General features: G+C 41.3%; 1 protein-coding gene across 1 annotated transcript in view; it reads right to left on the bottom strand.

Annotated features, from left to right (window-relative positions):
- Positions 1-19490, bottom strand: part of LAMB4 (laminin subunit beta 4) — a 109868-nt gene that overhangs the window by 67081 nt on the left and 23297 nt on the right. The window contains 5 exon segments of the mRNA XM_082473916.1: positions 1834-1984; positions 2913-2992; positions 5354-5416; positions 5418-5464; positions 7834-8013. Coding sequence (XP_082330042.1) covers positions 1834-1984; positions 2913-2992; positions 5354-5416; positions 5418-5464; positions 7834-8013 — 521 coding nt within the window.

Here is a 19490-nt window from a genome sequence, read left to right as displayed (position 1 = left end):
ACCTGGCTATAAACTGGAGTTCCTGTGACCACCCGCTCCTTGAGTTCGATCATTTGCTAGAATGGCTCACAGGACTCAGGGAAGCACTTATTTATATTTACTGGTTTGTTATATAATAAAGGATATGATGGAGGATACAGATAAACACTCAGATGAAGATGTACATAGGGTGAGGACCGGAAGGATCCCAGACACAGGAGCTTCTGTCCCTTTGTGGCTGGGATGCACCACCCTCCCAGCACACAGATATGGTCACCAACCTCGAAACTCTCTGAACCCAGTATTTTGGGAATTGTATGGAGTCTTCACCCCACACGCATGATGGATCATTACCTCAATCTCCCTCACCTCTCCCCTTCCCGGAGGCTGGCGGGTGGAGCCAGAAGTTTCAAGCTTCTAATCATGGCTTGGTCTTTCTGGTGACTAGCCTCCATCCTGAAGCCATCCAGGAGCCCACCCAGAGTCACCTCATCAGAACAAATGTCACTCCTATCACCCAGGAAAGTCCAAAGGATTTGGGAGCTCTGTGTCAGGAACCAGGGTCAAAGGTCACATTAGAACAAAAGATGCTCCTAGTGTTCACATCCCTTAGAAGATTACAAAGGTTTTGGGAGCTCTGTGCCAGGGACCAGGGGCCAAGGTCACTATGTATATACGTATATATTTTTTTCCTATTATTTCATGATAGTTTTAGCCTAAATATAAATATCAATATTCTTTTCCCAAAGCTTTTTTTTTTTTTTCAGTTACCATCATAAACCTGCAATGCTAAAAGCAATGAAGAAGAATCTAGACATAGGATTGCTTTATCTTGACTCCACCCACCGCAGCTGTGAGTCTAGGTCCGGACAGTGCAAGCCTCCTTTTCTTGCCCTAATCTCGGTCAGTAAAAGAGCAAATTCCAAGCCTCTTAAGGGGTATTTTCATCCCTCCCACCAGTCGTGTCCAGATAAGGAAGAGACCTCAGGAAAAGACTTAGTCACTGGAACCTGGAATGAGTTCCCAATTTTCTATCCAAATCCTGTCTCCAGAACCAACTTTCACACGCCTTCTCTCCTTGAAGTCGTTCGCCTCACATTGCCTTCTCCTTTGTCAGATTCCTGCTTGTGGCTGGAGTCAAAGGCATAAGAGTGTTATGGGAGGCTAACCTGTATTTTCTCTGATGGGTTCAGATGCCTGCGTTTGCCCCCCTCATAACACTTTGAGACAAATATTTTTAGGGAGCATCTCCCACAGAACTTCTGACTTGTAGGGAAAATGAAGCAGACCAAGCGACATTTCCAATCACACACTCCTATGAACAGCACTGAGGACTGCTAATCCGAGATCAGCTTCAGGAGGCCAGAGAGCACATCTTACACTTGGTTCAGTACTGTGTTCATTCATTCATTAGCAGAGATCCCTGGCTTCCTACTACACACCAATCAGAGTGTTCGTCACTAGAGCAACAGTGGCGACGGGGTACACATCCTCCCTTCCCTCTCACGGTTTATAGTGTTGTCAGGGAGACAGACCAGGAAATGCTCAATAAACACACTCTATCTGATGGGTACCTTGAAAGAGCAAAACTCAAGTCCATTTCATCACAACTTAATGCAATTCACACTTCTGTGCCAGGTTCTGTGCCAGAACAGGGACACAAAGATGAACAAAATGCAGACTCTGCCCTCAAGACTTTATAGAATCTGCAGTTCCATGATAGAATCCACTCTGCTCTGTGTTTGTGGACAAAACCACTCTCTTCCGGGTAACTTACCCATGATCTCAAGGGTGTGTGTATTTACCCACACCCCATCGAATGAAGTCTGTAGAGAGAGTCAATGAAATACGAACCAAAGGAGCCAGTCCCTGGAGTGGCGTGGCTTCCTCTGCCTCGTAGACGTAGAAATTCAAAGGAGCGAAGAAATAGCTGGGCGCTGGCTCAGTGCAGCTGCGACCTGTGACATGCGGACGACAGTCACACTGCCCATCCTCGGGTGAACACCTGAGGGAAAACAAACCCACCTCATAAAAAACACGTGGAGGAGGGATGAGTGTAAGATAAGGGCCTTGGGGGTGCTGGGCTAAATGCCCCTTGGGTTTGGGCCCATTCTTTGAAACCATCAATCAACCATCCTGGGGAGGATGTGGAGAAACAATGGATCTACAGGTCTGGTATTTTTGTTTGTTTGTTTTTTAAACTTTTTATTTTATATTGGAGTAGAGTTGATTAACTACGATGTGTTGGTTTCAGGTGTACAGCAAAGTGATTCAGTTATACACATACATGTATCTATTCTTTTTCAAATTCTTTTCCGATTTAGGTTGTTACATAATATTGAGTAGAGTTCCCTGTACTATACAGTAGGTCCTTGCTGGTTATCCATTTTAAATATAGCAGTGTGTCCATGTCAATCCCAAACTCCCTAACTATCCGTCCCCCCGACCGCACCACGGCCACCTTCCCCCCCTAGTAACCATAAGTTTGTTCTCTCCGTTCTACAGGTCTAGTCTTGACAAGCAAATCCAGATCAGTGAAACCTTGGTTGCCACTTCTCTCCTCAGAGGCTCTCTGATTCTGCTCTAAAAACCGGGCAAAGGAGAGTGCAGGACCTCTCTTTACAGGCTGACAAAAAGTTGGAGTTTTAGGCAGGTCAGATCACACATTTGCAGGCATCTTTCACACCACCTCGGGATGCCCAGGCAGTAGAACTGTTATCTCACCCGTGGAAATATCTGAAGTGAAAGTAATCAGTTGGGCTATCGTTAATGTCTCAAGATCGTCGCTTTTTAATGCCCTTTGCTTGTCATGGAATGAACTCCATCACCTGTGACTATGAGCATGTCCAAATGAAATGTGCTTTTATTTATTTGATGGAAATGGGAGTGAGGAATATTGCCACAAAACTTAGTCATTCATTTTACTGACTTACACATTGGAATAAGCATCTCCAATATCACAGTCACAGGGAGAACATCCATGGAGGTGATTTTCCAGTTCCCAGTATCCAACCTACAAAGAGAAAATGCTCAGTTGATTCCAGCCTTCAAGACATCTGCTGCTCTGAAGTGTAATATTAAAAGCACTATAGTTCCATCGATGCATAGCAAACAGCCATGCAGCCTGAACAATCACACAGTAGCTTGCTTGCCTACGCACTTGGTAATGATCTTCTAAAAACACACACCTCCCATTTCCAGGACTTGAAATGAAGGGAACAGGGGGTTTGCCTATGTAGTGCTTTGAATGGAAATGCAATGGATAATCAACAAGGACCTACTATATAGCACAGGGAACTCTACTCAATATTCTGCAATAACCTAAATGGGAAAAGAATCTGAAAAAGAATAGATATATGTATATGTATAACTGAATCACTTTGCTGTACACCTGAAACTAACACAACATTGTAAATTAACTATATTCCAATTAAAAAAAAAGAAAGAAATGCAGTGGAAATCTCACAGTTCCTCTGACAGTGTCAATGTTAGCTTCAGGCTGGGTTGTCTAAGGTCAGCCAGGAGAAATTCTTTGACGAGCCTACTTGCAACTGCTTTCAGTCCCTTACCATGAAATCCCTAGGGATTTTTACTTACACATTATGGCAATGTTTGGGGCTAAAAAAAACCATTCAGGCTGATTTTGAGATCTTATACGAATATCACAGTTTAGTAGAATCACTTGCTTATAAATAATTGTTTTGGCTAACAAACTCTCCCTGTGTGAGAGACTCAACTCTATTCAAGACTTTTGTCATCATTGCAACATCTTGACCTTTATTTGATATAAACAGCTGGTGAGATATAAACAACTACTTCTTAAGTCTGACATTTACTGTAAAATACTCAGAAAAATCTTCCCCCTCAAATCTCCACTTAACAAACTCAGATAGAATTAAGATCTTAGTAGGCACGGAACTCTCATTTGAAATTGGTTTGTTAAGTATCCGTATTTTTTGGTTGTTATCTTGGAAAAATTTTATGCCCAGTTTACTCAAAAAGATTTTAAATATCAAAAGTTGACATAATTTGTTACAAAACGCAGCAAAGGGCTTTTGATATTTTTCCCCAAACCAAACTTTAGCTTAGGCAAAAACAATGTGAACTGAGCTGCTTTATCCAGGATGGGGTTGTGAAAACCCCCTCTAGGCAGGGTATGCTGCCATGTTGGCCCCCCAGGGGACCATCCAGGGCACCACTGATAGATGTGCGGTACCAGGCAGATGCCTCGGCTCAGCCGTGATGGACAAGTTCCTCCATCACTGGCCCCTGCTCAGTTATTTTCCTTTTGCAGACACAATTAAGTACACAGTGGCAGTTCACCAGCCAACAAAAAAAGTCAGCCCGAGTCTAAGGTTTGTCTGGAATGATCTGACTTGGTGTGTCCGTTGATCTGTTCACCAGCTCTGCACTCTTTTTTTTTGTGCTGTCCACTCACGGTCATGGAGCTCAGCGTGGCGCACCTTCCAACGTGAAACTTCTAGATTACTTGTCCTGTTGTACACAGAGTTCCCTCTTCATATTTACTTCCTTGCTTTCTTTCCCCACATCTTCTGCCCCATCCCCATGTGTTTTCAGTAAAGCAACTTACAATATTAGCACAAAACTATGTCGGAACAGACATATGTTTCTTATTTATCAGCTACATTTCTTCAGACACATCAAGGTCACTGTTCTTTTATTAGGTTAAATTTTTGTTTTTTCTTTCTAAAATGTCACGGTGGGCTGCCAAGATCAGAGGACAAAGAAAAGAGCTGGGTTTTTAACTCCCTAAATGCGTGACACATTTCTTACGGAGTGAAGAATGCTTTATTTTGCTAATTTGAGACATACATGCTCATGTGGGTAGTGGAGTCTGTGAAAAATCCAACAGTTTATTTCCCACAGGAATCTACAATACATTTAAACCTAAGGGTTTTGTTTTTGCTTGTTTGTTTGTTTTTTTAATGAGTTCATCCAAAATATTTTTAGGCATGGAGTGGTAAGGGTGGGAAAGACTGTGTATAAGAGACAGAAGAAAAGGCCCCATGATCTGGTGGGCTTAACAAGGGGGCCAGATAAATGCTCTTATATTCTACTGCTTGGTACTTCCAAGAGAACAGAGGATAAAACTATTGCTGTCGGTGCCTGGGTTGATTCAGTCCCAACTGGTAAATGTCACGGTGCTGGTAAATGTTTAACAACTAGCTCTCTGCAGAAAGATGGGGGTTGATTTCCAGTGTTTGCTGATTCCTGTAGTGTAAATACTTTTACCACGGGAGTACCGAAATACAATAGGACAAGGAAAGCAATCAACAGGACCAAGTCTCTTCTAGGCAATGCCAGTAGAAGACTGCATCACTCCCTAAAGGCGAAATCACAGACAAATACGTAGAGTGCATTCTTCACAGTGTGGTCCAGTAGCAAGAGACTGACACAAGCATTGGCCTTGAGTGGCCAATGCAGGTCAAGAGTGGCAGACTCCTCAGGGGGTTACAGTCACAGGCTGAAAGCACAGCATACACAATTATTCTCATTCTGATTTCTCCACACTGGTAAATGTCCTTAACAGCGTACAATGAGCCAAACACGTGGCCACGAGAACACAGAGCAGCCTGCCCTGCCAAGTTCATTGTCTGCCTGGCTGCCCCATTATGGGACTGCATTTAACCCCGCACGGGAAATGCAGTGCCAGACACTTGTGCAGCCCTCATGTGGTTCTACTGGATGGCAATTAGGAGGAGACAAGAGGTCATGCATGTTGTGGAGCTGGGCACAGTTCTGAATGAGGCTGGCTGGGTCGGGTGACTAGGGGAAGGGTTTCTGAGTGTCACCGTTATTACCGACAGCTCCCTCTCTGGCAGACACACCTATGATATCCCTTTCTCTCCTCTCTCTTTCTTAGCACCTCGTTACTTTTTTTTCCCATTCCCTCTCTCCTCTTTCTCTTCCACCCATTGGCATTGCTAGTCCTGCTTATGTTGTAAAGGCTAAGAAATTGTGCAACCAGAGCAAGATGTGTATTTCCCCTGCAGGAAAAGCCAATGTGCATGGAAACAGCCCAAATGTCCATCAACTGACGAGTAGATTAATTGTGGTATACCCATACAATGGAATATTATTCAGCAATAAAAAGAAATGAAGTACTGATATCTGCTACAACATGGATGAACCTTGAAAACATTACGGTAAGCAAAAGAAGCCAGACACAAAAGACCACATATTATATGACTCCACTTGTATGAAATGTCCAAGACAGGCAAATCTATAGAAACAGAAAGCATATTAGTGCTTGCCTAGGGCTGGGGGGATAGGGAGGTAGAGACTAAAGCATATGGGGTTTCCTTTCTTTTCTTTTTTACGGTAAAATACGTATAACATAAAATTTACCATCTTCACCATTTTTAACTGTACAGGTCAACAATGTTAAGTACACGCACACTGTTGTGCAGTCAACCTCCAGAACTCTTTTCCTCTTGCAAAACTGAAACTCTGTACTCATTAAATACCATCTCTCCCCATTCTTCCTCCCTCCCCCCAGCCCTTGGCCACCACCATTCTACATTCTGTTAATACAGATTTGACTATTCTGGATACTTCATATTAGTGGAATCATACAATATTTTTCCTTTGGGGTCTGGCTTATTTCACTTAGCATAATGCTTTCAAGGTCCATCCATATTATAGGCTGGATCAGGATTTCCTTCCTTTTTTAAGGCTGAATAATATTCCACTGTGTTTACCTACCACATTTTGTTTATCCATTCATTCATTGATGGATACTTGGGTTGCTTCCACCTTTTGACTGTTGTGAACAATGCTTCTTCACATTTCTTTTTGGGGTAATGAAAATATTCTAAAATTGACTGTAGTGATGGTTATACACTCTGAATATACTAAAAATCACTGAATTGTACACTTTAAAAAATGAACTGTGTGTGAATTATGTGTAACTGAAGCTCTTACAAAAGAAAAAACAAAGCAAAACAAAAAACCAACGTTTGGCCCATTTCTCGGAGGGCATAATGTTAGTGAACCAGGGGAAATGCCTGGAGTACTGAAAGGTATAATAAGAAATTATATAATTCATTATGCTGAAATTTAATTTTGCATCAAGTCCACAAAGAAGAGCTTTTTTTTTTTTTAAACAGAATGATTCATCTTGCTGCTTTCTAAACATGCAAATAATCCAGTTCCTTAAATGGGCAAAACCATAGAGCATGACACTATGACCAAAGGGAAATAATTAACCCAGATTCTCTGTGGAATCGGCAGCTCTGTGACAGCCGAGGCAGCCCTGAGTTTCTGTGATCCTAGAGCCAATGGCCTCCCCATTTGGCCCCAGAAAACTCTGAGGTTATTTCTATTTCCCCACAGCCCCTTCCTTGCTTCTTTATTTCCTTTTCTTTGACAGAGAACATAAGACAATACTAAGAGCAGTGTGAGAGGGAGAAAATAATTTTAAAAAAGGAAACCCCCCACTTGAAAATTGCCTAAGAAGTCATCAACCTATGCAAAAATGCATAATGTAATTTAACAAATTTGTAGAGTAGACTCCTAGTGGAGGACTTTTTTTTTTTTTTTTTAAGTTTTCATAACTTGGCATTAAATTTCTTGGCATTTTCCCCTGAGTTTGCTCCAGCAGCGAAAATGTGAGCGCCCCCTGCTGGTTCTTCATGATAAACTCAGCAAACCACCTAAAAAAGTTCTCCACTAACTTACTAAAATTTGTGGGAGGTTTGGTACACTTAAAAAAAAAAATCCAGAGGCTGGTAGGACTCAGGTACTTACAATGACCAAATTTTAGACCTGACAGAGGCAGCTCCAAGCCTTAAAATGCATTCAGGTTGGCAGCCCAGGCCCTGTTGACTTAACGCTGACAGCCCAGGGGGTCGGTGACGCTCAGTCCGTAGTGGTTGGTCTTGCATCGGTCGCACTTGGCTCCTTCCACGTTCTCCTTACATAGGCAATGGCCGGCCACAGACCCCAAGTCAGGATCAGAGTGGCTCACACAAAGGCCACCCGAAATGGTCCCATCAGTGTCACATTCACAAGCTGGGGAGACAGACATGCATTATCTTAGTTAACTGCAAATTGTGGGAACCTTGAAATATAAGCGTAGCATTTTACCTTCACTATAACTATTTTGGTTTGTTTAAATCAATAAATATGTTTAAATAATTAGACCAGTGAGCAAGGGCTGCTCAGAAATATCTCCCACATCTCTGGACTTGGAAAATATTCAATAATTCTGGGGTGAGATATATATATATATATATATATATATATATATACAGTGATTCTAAAGGAAGAGGACCAGAAACAGTGTGCTATTATGAAAACAGGATGTTAAGAATAGATTGATGAAATAGAACATACAACCCTAAAATTTGTATGGACCACAAACAACCTCAAATATCCAAAGCAATCTTAAGAAGAAAAAAGCTGGGGCCATCATGCTTCTTGATTTCAAACCATGTTATAGAGCTACAGTAATCAAAGGAGTATGGTACTGGCATAAAAACGAACATAACTCAGTGGAATAGAATAGAGATCCCAGAGATAAACCCACACATGTATGGTCAATTAATGTATGACAAAGGAACCAGGAGTATAAAATGGAGAAAGGACAGTCTCTTCTATAAATAGTGCTGGGAAAACTGGACAGCCACATGCAAAAGACTGAAACTGAACCATTATCTTACACCATATATAAAAATTAACTCAAAATGGTTAAAGACTTGATTGTAAGATCTGAAACTATACAATTCCTAGAAGAAAACATATGCAGTAAAGTATTTGACATTGGTTTTGGCAATGAGTTTTAGATTTGACACCAAAAGCAAAGGCAACAAAAGCAAAAATAAGTGGGACTAAACTAAAAAGCTTCTGCACAGCAAAGGAAACCATCAACAAAATGAAAAGGCAACCTACCAAATATGAAAAAATATTTGCAAATCATATATCTGGAAAGAGATTAATATCCAAAATATATAAAGAATTCATACAATTCAATAGCAAAACCCCACAAACAATCCAACTGAAAAAGTGGGCAGAGGATCTGAACAGATATTTTTCCAAAGATGACATACAGATGGCCAACAGGTACATGAAAAGCTGTTCAACATCACTAATCATCAGGGAAATGCAAATCAAAACCACAAGGATATACCACCTCACACCTGTTAGAATGGCGGTTATCAAAAAGACAAGAAATAACAAGTGTTGTCAAAGATGTAGGAAAAAGGGAATGCTTTGGCACTGGTGGTGGGAATGTAAACTGGTGCAACCACTTTGGAAAACAGTATGGAGGTTTCTCAAAAAATTAAAAATAGAGCTACCATATGATCCAGCAATTTCACTTCTGGGTATTTATCAGAAGGGAATGAAAATACTAATTCAAAAAGACACATGCACCCCAATGTTCACTGCACCACTATTTACAATAGCCAGGACATGGAAGCAACCTAAGTGTCCATCGACAGATGAATGGATAAAGAAGATGTGGCACATATATACAATGGAATATTATTCAGCCTAAAAAGAACAAAATCTTACCTTTTACAACAATATGGATGAAACTTGAGGGCATTATGCTACATGAAATAAGTCAGACAGAGAAAGACAAATATTGATACCGTATGATCTCACTTATATGTAGAATCTTAAAAAAACCCTCCAAACCAAACTCACAGATGCAGAGAAAAGATTGCTGGTTTCCAGGAGTGGGGATGGGTGAAATGGGTCAAGGGGGTCAAAAGGTACAAACTTCCAGTTATAAGTCATGGATATAATGTACAGCATGGTGATTATAGTTAATAACACTGTATTGTTTATTTGAAAGTTGCTAAGAAAATAGTTCTTAAAAGTTCTCATCACAAGGGAAAAAACTGTAACTATGTGTGATGATGGATGTTAACTAGATTACCGTGGTGATCGTTTTGCAATGTATACAAATATGAATCATGTGGAATTCCCTGGTGGCACAGTGGTTAAGAATCCACCTGCCAATGCCCTGGTCTGGGAAGACTCCACATACCGCAGAACAACAAAGCTACTGCGCCACAACTATTGAGACTGCTCTCTAGAGTCACAACTACTAAGCCCACGTGCCACAACTACTGAAGCCCGTGTGCCTAGAGCCCATGCTCCATAACAAAGAGAAGCCACCGCAATGAGAAGCCCGCGCATCGCAACGAAGAGTAGACCCTGCTCGCCACAACTAGAGAAAGCCTGCGTGCAATGAAGACCCAACGCAGCCAAAAATAAAGAAATAAATTTATTTTAAAAAATAAAATAAAAAATAGAGAAAAATATGAATCATGTGAGACACCTGAAACTAATATAATGTGATATGTCAATTATATCTCAGTTTAAAAATTAGATTATTTTGGGGGTGATGAAAATGTTATGGAGCTAAGTCCATGTGGTGGGTGCAAAACACTGTGCTGGTGAATTGCTGTTCACTTTAAATGGTTAATTTTATGTTATGTGAATTTCACCTCAATTTTTAAAAGGCTCTAAAAGGTGAAAATAAGGTCAAGAGATAAGAGTGGGATGCTGTAATGAAATATATATCATATATATTTGATCTCATTCACTATAAAGGCATAAAGGGACATGACATAGAGGGGAAAACATCACATAAAATGTCAACCAAATCTCTGAAACATGGTTAATAAAGTAAATCTGTCCTTCCCCAGCACAGAAAAATATGTTGCAAGGGTAAGTGCTATCATTCTTTTTGATTCGTCTTGGAAGGAGCACCTACAAAAAAGAAAAAGGAATAAGAAATGTTCAAATCTTTATTTTTGGAAATCTATTGGTGGGGCAAAAGCTTGGATGAAGAGATTCTGGAAAATGAGATAAACAGTCATCTATAGCAAAGTTGTAACAAAAAGTAACCACCTTTCCCACTTTTTTTTTTCCCAGTAGAAACTCAAACAACTACAAGAAGGAATGTCATATGAAAAAGGATGCTGATAGTATGAACAACTCCAGAGGGTGGAAGTTAGAAAAGGTAGAGCTTGACCGAGTATAAGGAAGAAATCTCTAACAGTTAAGGCTTCCCAATAGAGCAGTGACCCTCTCATCATTGGGGTTGTCCAGGCACGGGCTGGCACAGCGCTAGCTGTGGCTTTGGTATACAGGACAAGTGCATTGGTAGACGTTAGATGACCATCAAGGTCTCTTGTATCTTTTTGGTGCTGTGTTTCCAAGGGATTCCACTTTTAAGGAAAGAAATAAAAATGAAAAAAATGAATATCCTGATTCTAAGAAACAGTTATGTAAGATTTATACATGTTTGCTTTGGACTAATAAAAACAAGACCCTCAAGTCTAAAGCAATGTTTACCTAACCCCCATTTAGGTTATTAGTGAGTTTAATGGAAAAAATCCAGTCAGTTTGGAAACACTGAAGCAAACAGTTGTCTGACAGAATCTTTTGATTTTCTTTCTTTATATATTTATTTTTGCTGCGTTGTGTCTTCATTGTTGAGCACGGGCTTTTCTCTAGTTGCGCTGAGCGGGGGCTACTCTTCATTGCAGTGCGCGTAGTTCTCATTGCGGTGGCTTCTCATCGCGGAGCATGGACTCTAGGCGCATGGGCTTCAGTAGTTGTGGCACGTGGGCTCAGGAGTTGTGGCTTGCTGGCTCTAGAGCGCAGGCTCAGTAGTTGTGGTGCACGGGCTTAGTTGCTCTGCGGCATGTGGGATCTTGCCGGACCAGGGCTCGAACCCGTGTCCGCTGCATTGGCAGGCGGATTCTTAACCACTGAGCCACCAGGGAAGTCCTCTTTTGGTTTTCAATTGTTTGTTATTGGATTGTGACTGGTGACAAAAATCTTACTGTGGAAAACCAACATTAGGTTCTGTTAAGTTTGGGAAAAAAGCCCACAATTTTCTTCTAATCAAAGCCAGTTGCTTCTAGGGACAAACTGGGTTCATTTTATAAGAAGCCAAAAGGGAAAAAGCTCAGCTTTATTTGGGAGACACTCCAAAGGGTCAGCAGTGAGTTCCAGAATATAATTTAATTATACACAGAAATGTTCTTTGGGACATTTACTTTGAAATAACCCTATGTATGGTCTTTAGAGTAGAAGTCCAATAAAATCTCTTGGTGTCACACAATTAAACTCCAGCAAACTTATACTATCAGTGGTGGAGTCTTCCAAATATTTGTTTTTTCTGTGTCACATTTGACTGGGTCTTAAATCACAGAAGACTTAAAATTTGTCATCTCTTAGGATTGGAATCTGATCATGTAAACATTTAGGCTCAAACTAGGACAACTTAGAGAAAATTTATATGAGAATGCTGGTCAGTCTTAATACACGTCATTTGTATATACACACACTCACACAGAAACATGTGTTTAGGTAAACTGGGAGAAACTGGGAAGTCTCATAATGGTCATTTTTACAAGCTTCTCATTTGCCTTTCCTCAAGAAATTCCTTATTTACAAAGGATGGTTTCTTAATTTCATATCAGGGGTACTAGTTTTCTTTCCTTGTTTTCCTCCAAAAGCACCATCAAGTTAATACTAAGTGGTTCTTAAGGAACAAGACTCCGGTTGATGCATCTGAAATATTTGGTTTAGTTATTTCCAATCTCTTTCCAGACTCCTAAATTATCTGTTTCAAAACTGTATTTCCCTGGGACTTCCCTGGTGGCGCAGTGGTTAAGAATCCGCCTGCCAGTGCAGGGGACACGGGTTTGAGCCCTGGTCTGGGAAGATCCCACATGCCGCGGATCATCTAAGCCCATGCGCCACAACTACTGAGCCTGTGCTCTAGAGCCCGCGTGCCTAGAGCCCGTGCTCTGCAACAAGAGAAGCCACCGCAATGAGAAGCCCAGGCACCACAATTAGAGAAAGCCCGCACGCAGCAACGAAGAATCAATGCAGCCAAAAATAAAATAAAAACCCCTATTTTCCTGATTCTACCTAAGACAGAAATTTCATCTTCTTTTACAAATGCAGAGCTTTATAAACATTAATAAAGCGTGTATGTGTATATGTGTGTGTGTGAGAGAGAGAGAGAGTGAGAAACAGAGACAGAGAGAGAGACAGGGAGTTTGATCACAGATTCTGGTAAAAAAAATATATGACACTTAGGACATTGATTTAAAGAAATACATTTTCTGAGGATCTTGTATTATTTCAAACAGGTCATGTAAGGTAAACTTTTATACAATCAGCTACCTACTGAATGATCTGAGCAAAAAAACCTTCATTTATGCTTATTCCACATCATGAATATTTAAAGTTTGAAATCTAGGACATTGCATGTATTTGGGTGGCTACTGATTTACTTTTGCTCAAGACTTCAATTTATGTATTATGATTATATAATGTTTGAAATTGGAGTTTCATAGCAAGTTCCACCTGCCACCAATAATAAAATAACATTATATTGATGATATAGCCTAAGAAGCAGGATTTCTGGATATCGGGAGAGGCCATCTACCATGGGTCCTGGGCATCTGAACATTTTTGCTGCGTGTGTTAACAATGCAAGGCCTTGATGGCTCTTTGCTCAGGCCATTTCTCCAGGTTGTGTTTGTAGAGTAAGCTACCTTGAGGGATGAGGTAACATTTTCCCCCGGAAAAAGAACGGGCTTGCTTCCACTTGCTATAAAAGCAATGAATTCTCCAAACTCAGTGTTTCTGGGCTGTGAAATAAGCTCATTAGGTGTGCAGGATCCAGCTGGTATCCTCTGAGTTGCCCCATGGGCCTTGGGGACATGGGAACTCACACAAATACAAACATCTCGTTGCTTACTGTGCCATCAGCAATAAAGTCCTTTGTCTTTGACCCAGGAGTTTCATGTCTTCTGGCAGCATCCGTGAAACAATAACAAGCTAACCTGTTAGTTGGCCAGTAGAGTAAAGATCTCGGACCCAGTAACCGGCACTGGGCATTTGAACTCATGTTGGAGTATCTTTCTAGGCAACAATCTATAGCACTACTGGGGCGAGAGTGAGGCAAGCTGGGTGCCCAGGGCACACAATTTAAGGAGGCACTTGCTGTCAGCCCTGTACTCACATGACTCAGAGTGAGAGTGTCCTTAAATTTGGGGGCCTAGGTACTTTTCTTGCCTCTCCCTAGTCTCAGTCCTGTAGGGAAAGGCAAATTAATGATGAGGTACTATTTCATTAGCAAAAATTAAGTGTGGAGGAGCTTCAAGATGGCGGAAGCGTAACACGCAGAGATCACCTTCCTCCCCACAAATACATCAGAAATACATCTACGTGTGGAACAACTCCTACAGAACACCGACTGAACGCTGGCAGAAGACCCCAGACCTCCCGAAAGGCAAGAAACTCCCCACGTACTTGGGTAGGGTGAAAGAAAAAAGAAAAAACAGAGACAAAAGAATAGGGACGGGCCCTGCACCAGTGGGAAGGAGCTGTGAAGGAGGAAAGGTTTCCACACACTAGGAGCCCCTTCGCGGGCGGAGACTGCGGGTGGCGGAGGGGGGAAGCTTCAGAGCCACGGAGGAGAGCGCAGCCACAGGGGTGCGGAGGGCAAAGCAGAGAGATTCCCGCACGGAGGCTCGGCGCTGACCAGCACTCACCAGCCCGAGAGGCTTGTCTGCTCCCCCGCCGGGGCGGGCGGGGCTGGGAGCTGAGGCTCGGGCTTCGGTCGGTCGGATCCCAGGGAGAGGACTGGGGTTGGCGGCGTGAACACAGCCTGAAGGGGTTAGCGCACCACAGCTAGCCGGGAGGGAGTCCGGGAAAAAGTCTGCAGCTGCCGAAGAGGCAAGAGACTTTTTCTTGCCTCTTTGTTTCCTGGTGCGCGAGGAGAGGGGATTCAGAGCGCTGCCTAAACGAGCTCCAGAAACGGGCACGAGCCGTGGCGATCAGCGCGGACCCCAGAGACGGGCCTGGGACGCTAAGGCTGCTGCTGCCGCCACCAAGAAGCCTGTGTGCGAGCACAGGTCACTCTCCACACCGCCCCTCCCAGGAGCCTGTGCAGCCCGCCACTGCCAGGCTCCCGTGATCCAGGGACAACTTCCCCGGGAGAACGCATGGCGCGCCTCAGGCTGCTGCAACATCACGACGCCTCTGATGCCGCAGGCTCGCCCCGCATCCATACCGCTCCCTCCCTCCAGCCTGAGCGAGCCAGAGTCCCCGAAGCAGCTGCTCCTTTAACCCCGTCCTGTGTGAGCGAAGAATAGACGCCCTCAGGCCACTTACACGCAGAGGCGGGTCCAAATCCAAAGCTGAACCCCGGGAGCTGTGCGAACAAAGAAGAGAAAGGGAAATCCCTCCCAGCAGCCTCAGAAGCAGTGGATTAAATCTCCACAATCAACTTGATGTACCTGCATCTGTGGAATACCTGAATAGACAACGAATCATCCCAAATTGAGGAGGTGGACTTTGGGAGCAACGATATATATATATATTTTTCCCTTTTTCTCTTTTTGTGAGGGTGTATGTGTATGCTTCTGTGTGTGATTTTGTCTGTATAGCTTTGCTTTTACCATTTGTCCTAGGGTTCTGTCTGTCCATTTTTTTTGTTTTTGTTTTTGTTTTTACTTTTTAAAAATTTCTTCTTAATAATTGTTTTATTTTTTATTTTAATAACTTTATTTTATTTCATTTTATTTTACCTTCTTTCTTTCTATGTTTTCTCCCTTTTATTCTGAGCCGTGTGGATGAAAGGCTCTTGGTGCTCCAGCCAGGCATCAGGGCTGTGCCTCTGAGGCGGGAGAGCCAAGTTCAGGACACTGGTCCACAAGAGACCTCCCAGCTCCACGTAATATCAAATGGCAAAAATCTCCCAGATATCTCCATCTCAACACCAAGACCCAGCTCCACTCAACGATCAGCAAGCTACAGTGCTGGACACCCTATGCCAAACAACTAGCAAGACAGGAACACAACCCCACCCATTAGCAGAGAGGCTGCCTAAAATCATAATAAGGCCAAAGACACCCCAAAACACACCACCAGTCGTGGACCTGCCCACCAGAAAGACAAGATCCAGCCTCATCCACCAGAACACAGGCACTAGTTCCTTCCACCAGGAAGCCTACAAAAGCCACTGAACCAACCTTAGCCACTGGGGACAGACACCAAAAACAATGGGAACTACGAACCTGTAGCCTGAAAAAAGGAGACCCCAAACACAGTAAGTTAAGCAAAATGAGAAGACAGAGAAACATGCAGCAGATGAAGGAGCAAGGTAAAAACCCACCAGACCTAACAAATGAAGAGGAAATAGGCAGTTACCTGAAAAAGAATTCAGAATAATGATAGTAAAGATGATCCAAAATCCTGGAAATAGAATAGAGAAAATACAAGAAACGTTTAACAAGGACCTAGAAGAACTAAAGAGCAAACAAACAGTGATGAACAACACAATAAATGAAATTAAAAATTCTCTAGAAGGGATCAATAGCAGAATAACTGAGGCAGAAGAACGGATAAGTAACCTGGAAGATAAAGTAGTGGAAATAACTACTGCAGAGCAGAATAAAGAAAAAAGAATGAAAAGAATTGAGGACAGTCTCAGAGACCTCTGGGACAACATTAAATGCACCAACATTCGAATTATAGGGGTCCCAGAAGAAGAAGAGAAAAAGAAAGGGACTGAGAAGATATTTGAAGAGATTATAGTTGAAAGCTTCCCTAATATGGGAAAGGAAACAGTCAATCAAGTCCAGGAAATGCAGAGAGTCCCATACAGGATAAATCCAAGGGGCAACACGCCAAGACACATATTAATCAAACTATCAAAAATTAAATACAAAGAAAAAATATTAAAAGCAGCAAGGGAAAAACAACAAAGAACACACAAGGGAATCCCCATAAGGTTAACAGCTGATCTTTCAGCAGAAACTCTGCAAGCCAGAAGGGAGTGGCAGTACGTATTTAAAGTGATGAAGGAGAAAAACCTACAACCAAGATTACTCTACCCAGCAAGGATCTCATTCAGATTTGACGGAGAAATGAAAACCTTTACAGACAAGCAAAAGCTAAGCGAATTCAGCACCACCAAACCAGCTTTACAACAAATGCTAAAGGAACTTCTCTAGGCAGGAAACACAAAAGAAGGAAAAGACCTACAATAACAAACCCAAAACACTTAAGAAAATGGTAATAGGAACATACATGTCAATAATTACCTTAAATGTAAATGGATTAAATGCTCCAACCAAAAGATATAGACTGGCTGAATGGATACAAAAACAAGACCCATATATATGCTGTCTACAAGAGACCCACTTAGATCTAGGGACACATACAGACTGAAAGTGAGGGGATGGAAAAAGGTATTCCACACAAATGGAAATCAAAAGAAAGCTGTAGTAGCAATTCTCATATCAGACAAAATAGACTTTAAAACAAAGACTGTTACAAGAGACAAAGAAGGACACTATATAATGATCAAGGGATTGATCCAAGAAGGAGATATAACAATTGTAAATATTTATGCACCCAACATAGGAGCACCTCAATACATAAGGCAAATGCTAACAGCCATAAAAGGGGAAATCGACAGTAACATAATCATAGCAGGGGACTTTAACACCCCACTTTCACCAATGGACAGATCATCCAAAATGAAAATAAATAAGGAAACAAGCTTTAAATGATACATTAAACAAGATGGACTTAATTGATATTTATAGGACATTCCATCCAAAAACAACAGAATACACATTCTTCTCAAGTGCTCATGGAACATTCTCCAGGATAGATCATATCTTGGGTCACAAATCAAGTCTTGGTAAATTAAAGAAAACTGAAATCGTATCAAGTATCTTTTCCGACCACAACACTATGAGACTAGATATCAATTACAGGAAAAAATCTGTAAAAAATACAAACACATGGAGGCTACACAATACACTACTTAATAACCAAGAGATCACTGAAGAAATCAAAGAGGAAATCAAAAAATACCTAGAAACAAATGACAATGAAAACACGACAACCCAAAACCTATGGGATGCAGCAAAAGCAGTTCTAAGATGGAAGTTTATACCAGTACAATCCTACCTTAAGAAACAAGAAACATCTCAAATAAACAACCTAACTTACACCTAAAGCAATCAGAGAAAGAACAAAAAAACCCAAAAGTTAGCAGAAGGAAAGAAATCATAAAGATCAGACCAGAAATAAATGAAAAAGAAATGAAGTAAACAATAGCACAGATCAATAAAATTAACAGCTGGTTCTTTGTGAAGATAAACAACATTGATAAACCATCAGCCAGACTCATCAAGAAAAAAAGGGAGAAGACTCAAATCAATAGAATTAGAAATGAAAAAGGAGAAGTAACAACTGACACTGCAGAAATACAAAGGATCATGAGAGATTACTACAAGCATCTCTATGCCAATAAAATGGAAAACCTGGAAGAAATGGACAGATTCTTAGAAATGCACAATCTTCCGAGACTGAACCAGGAAGAAATAGAAAATATGAACAGACCAATCACAAGCACTGAAATTGAAACTGTGATTAAAAATCTTCTAACAAACAAAAGCCCAGGACCAGATGGCTTCATAGGCGAATTCTATCAAACATTTAGAGAAGAGCTAACACCTATCCTTCTCAAACTCTTCCAAAATATAGCAGAGGCAGGAACACTCCCAAACTCATTCTATGAGGCCACCGTCACCCTGATACCAAAACCAGACAAAGATGTCACAAAGAAAGAAAACTACAGGCCAGTATCACTGATGAACATAGATGCAAAAATCCTCAACAAAACACTAGCAAACAGAATCCAACAGCACATTAAAAGGATCATACACCATGATCAAGTGGGGTTTATCCCAGGAATGCAAGGATTCTTCAATATACACAAATCAATCAATGTGATACACCATATTAACAAACTGAAGGAGAAAAACCACATGATCATCTCAATAGATGCAGAGAAAGCTTTCAACAAAATTCAACACCCATTTATGATAAAACCCTCCAGAAAGTAGGCATAGAGAGAACTTTCCTCAACATAATACAGGCCATATATGACAAACCCACAGCCAACATCATTCTCAATGGTGAAAAACTGAAACCATTTCCACTAAGATCAGGAACAAGACAAGGTTGCCCATTCTTGCCACTATTATTCAACATAGTTTTGGAAGTTTTAGCCGCAGCAATCAGGGAAGAAAAAGAAATAAAAGGAATCCAAATCAGAAAAGAAGAAGTAAAGCTGGCACTGTTTGCAGATGACATGAAACTATACATAGAGAATCCTAAAGATGCTACCAGAAGACTACTAGAGCTAATCAATGAATTTGGTAAAGTAGCAGGATACAAAATTAATGCACAGAAATCTCTAGCATTCCTATACACTAATGATGAAAAATCTGAAAGTGGAATTAAGAAAACACTCCCATTTACCACTGCAACAAAAAGAATAAAATATCTAGGAATAAGCCTACCTAAGGAGACAAAAGACCTGTATGCAGAAAATTATAAGACACTGATGAAAGAAATTAAAGATGATACAAATAGATGGAGAGATATACCATGTTCTTGGATTGGAAGAATCAACATTGTGA

The sequence above is a fragment of the Balaenoptera physalus genome (assembly GCF_965194825.1).
Source record: "Balaenoptera physalus genome assembly, chromosome: 8".
In the NCBI taxonomy this organism is placed as follows: Eukaryota; Metazoa; Chordata; class Mammalia; order Artiodactyla; family Balaenopteridae; genus Balaenoptera; species Balaenoptera physalus.
Note: the sequence above shows the minus strand (reverse complement) of the source record. Positions and strands in the feature narration are given on the sequence as shown.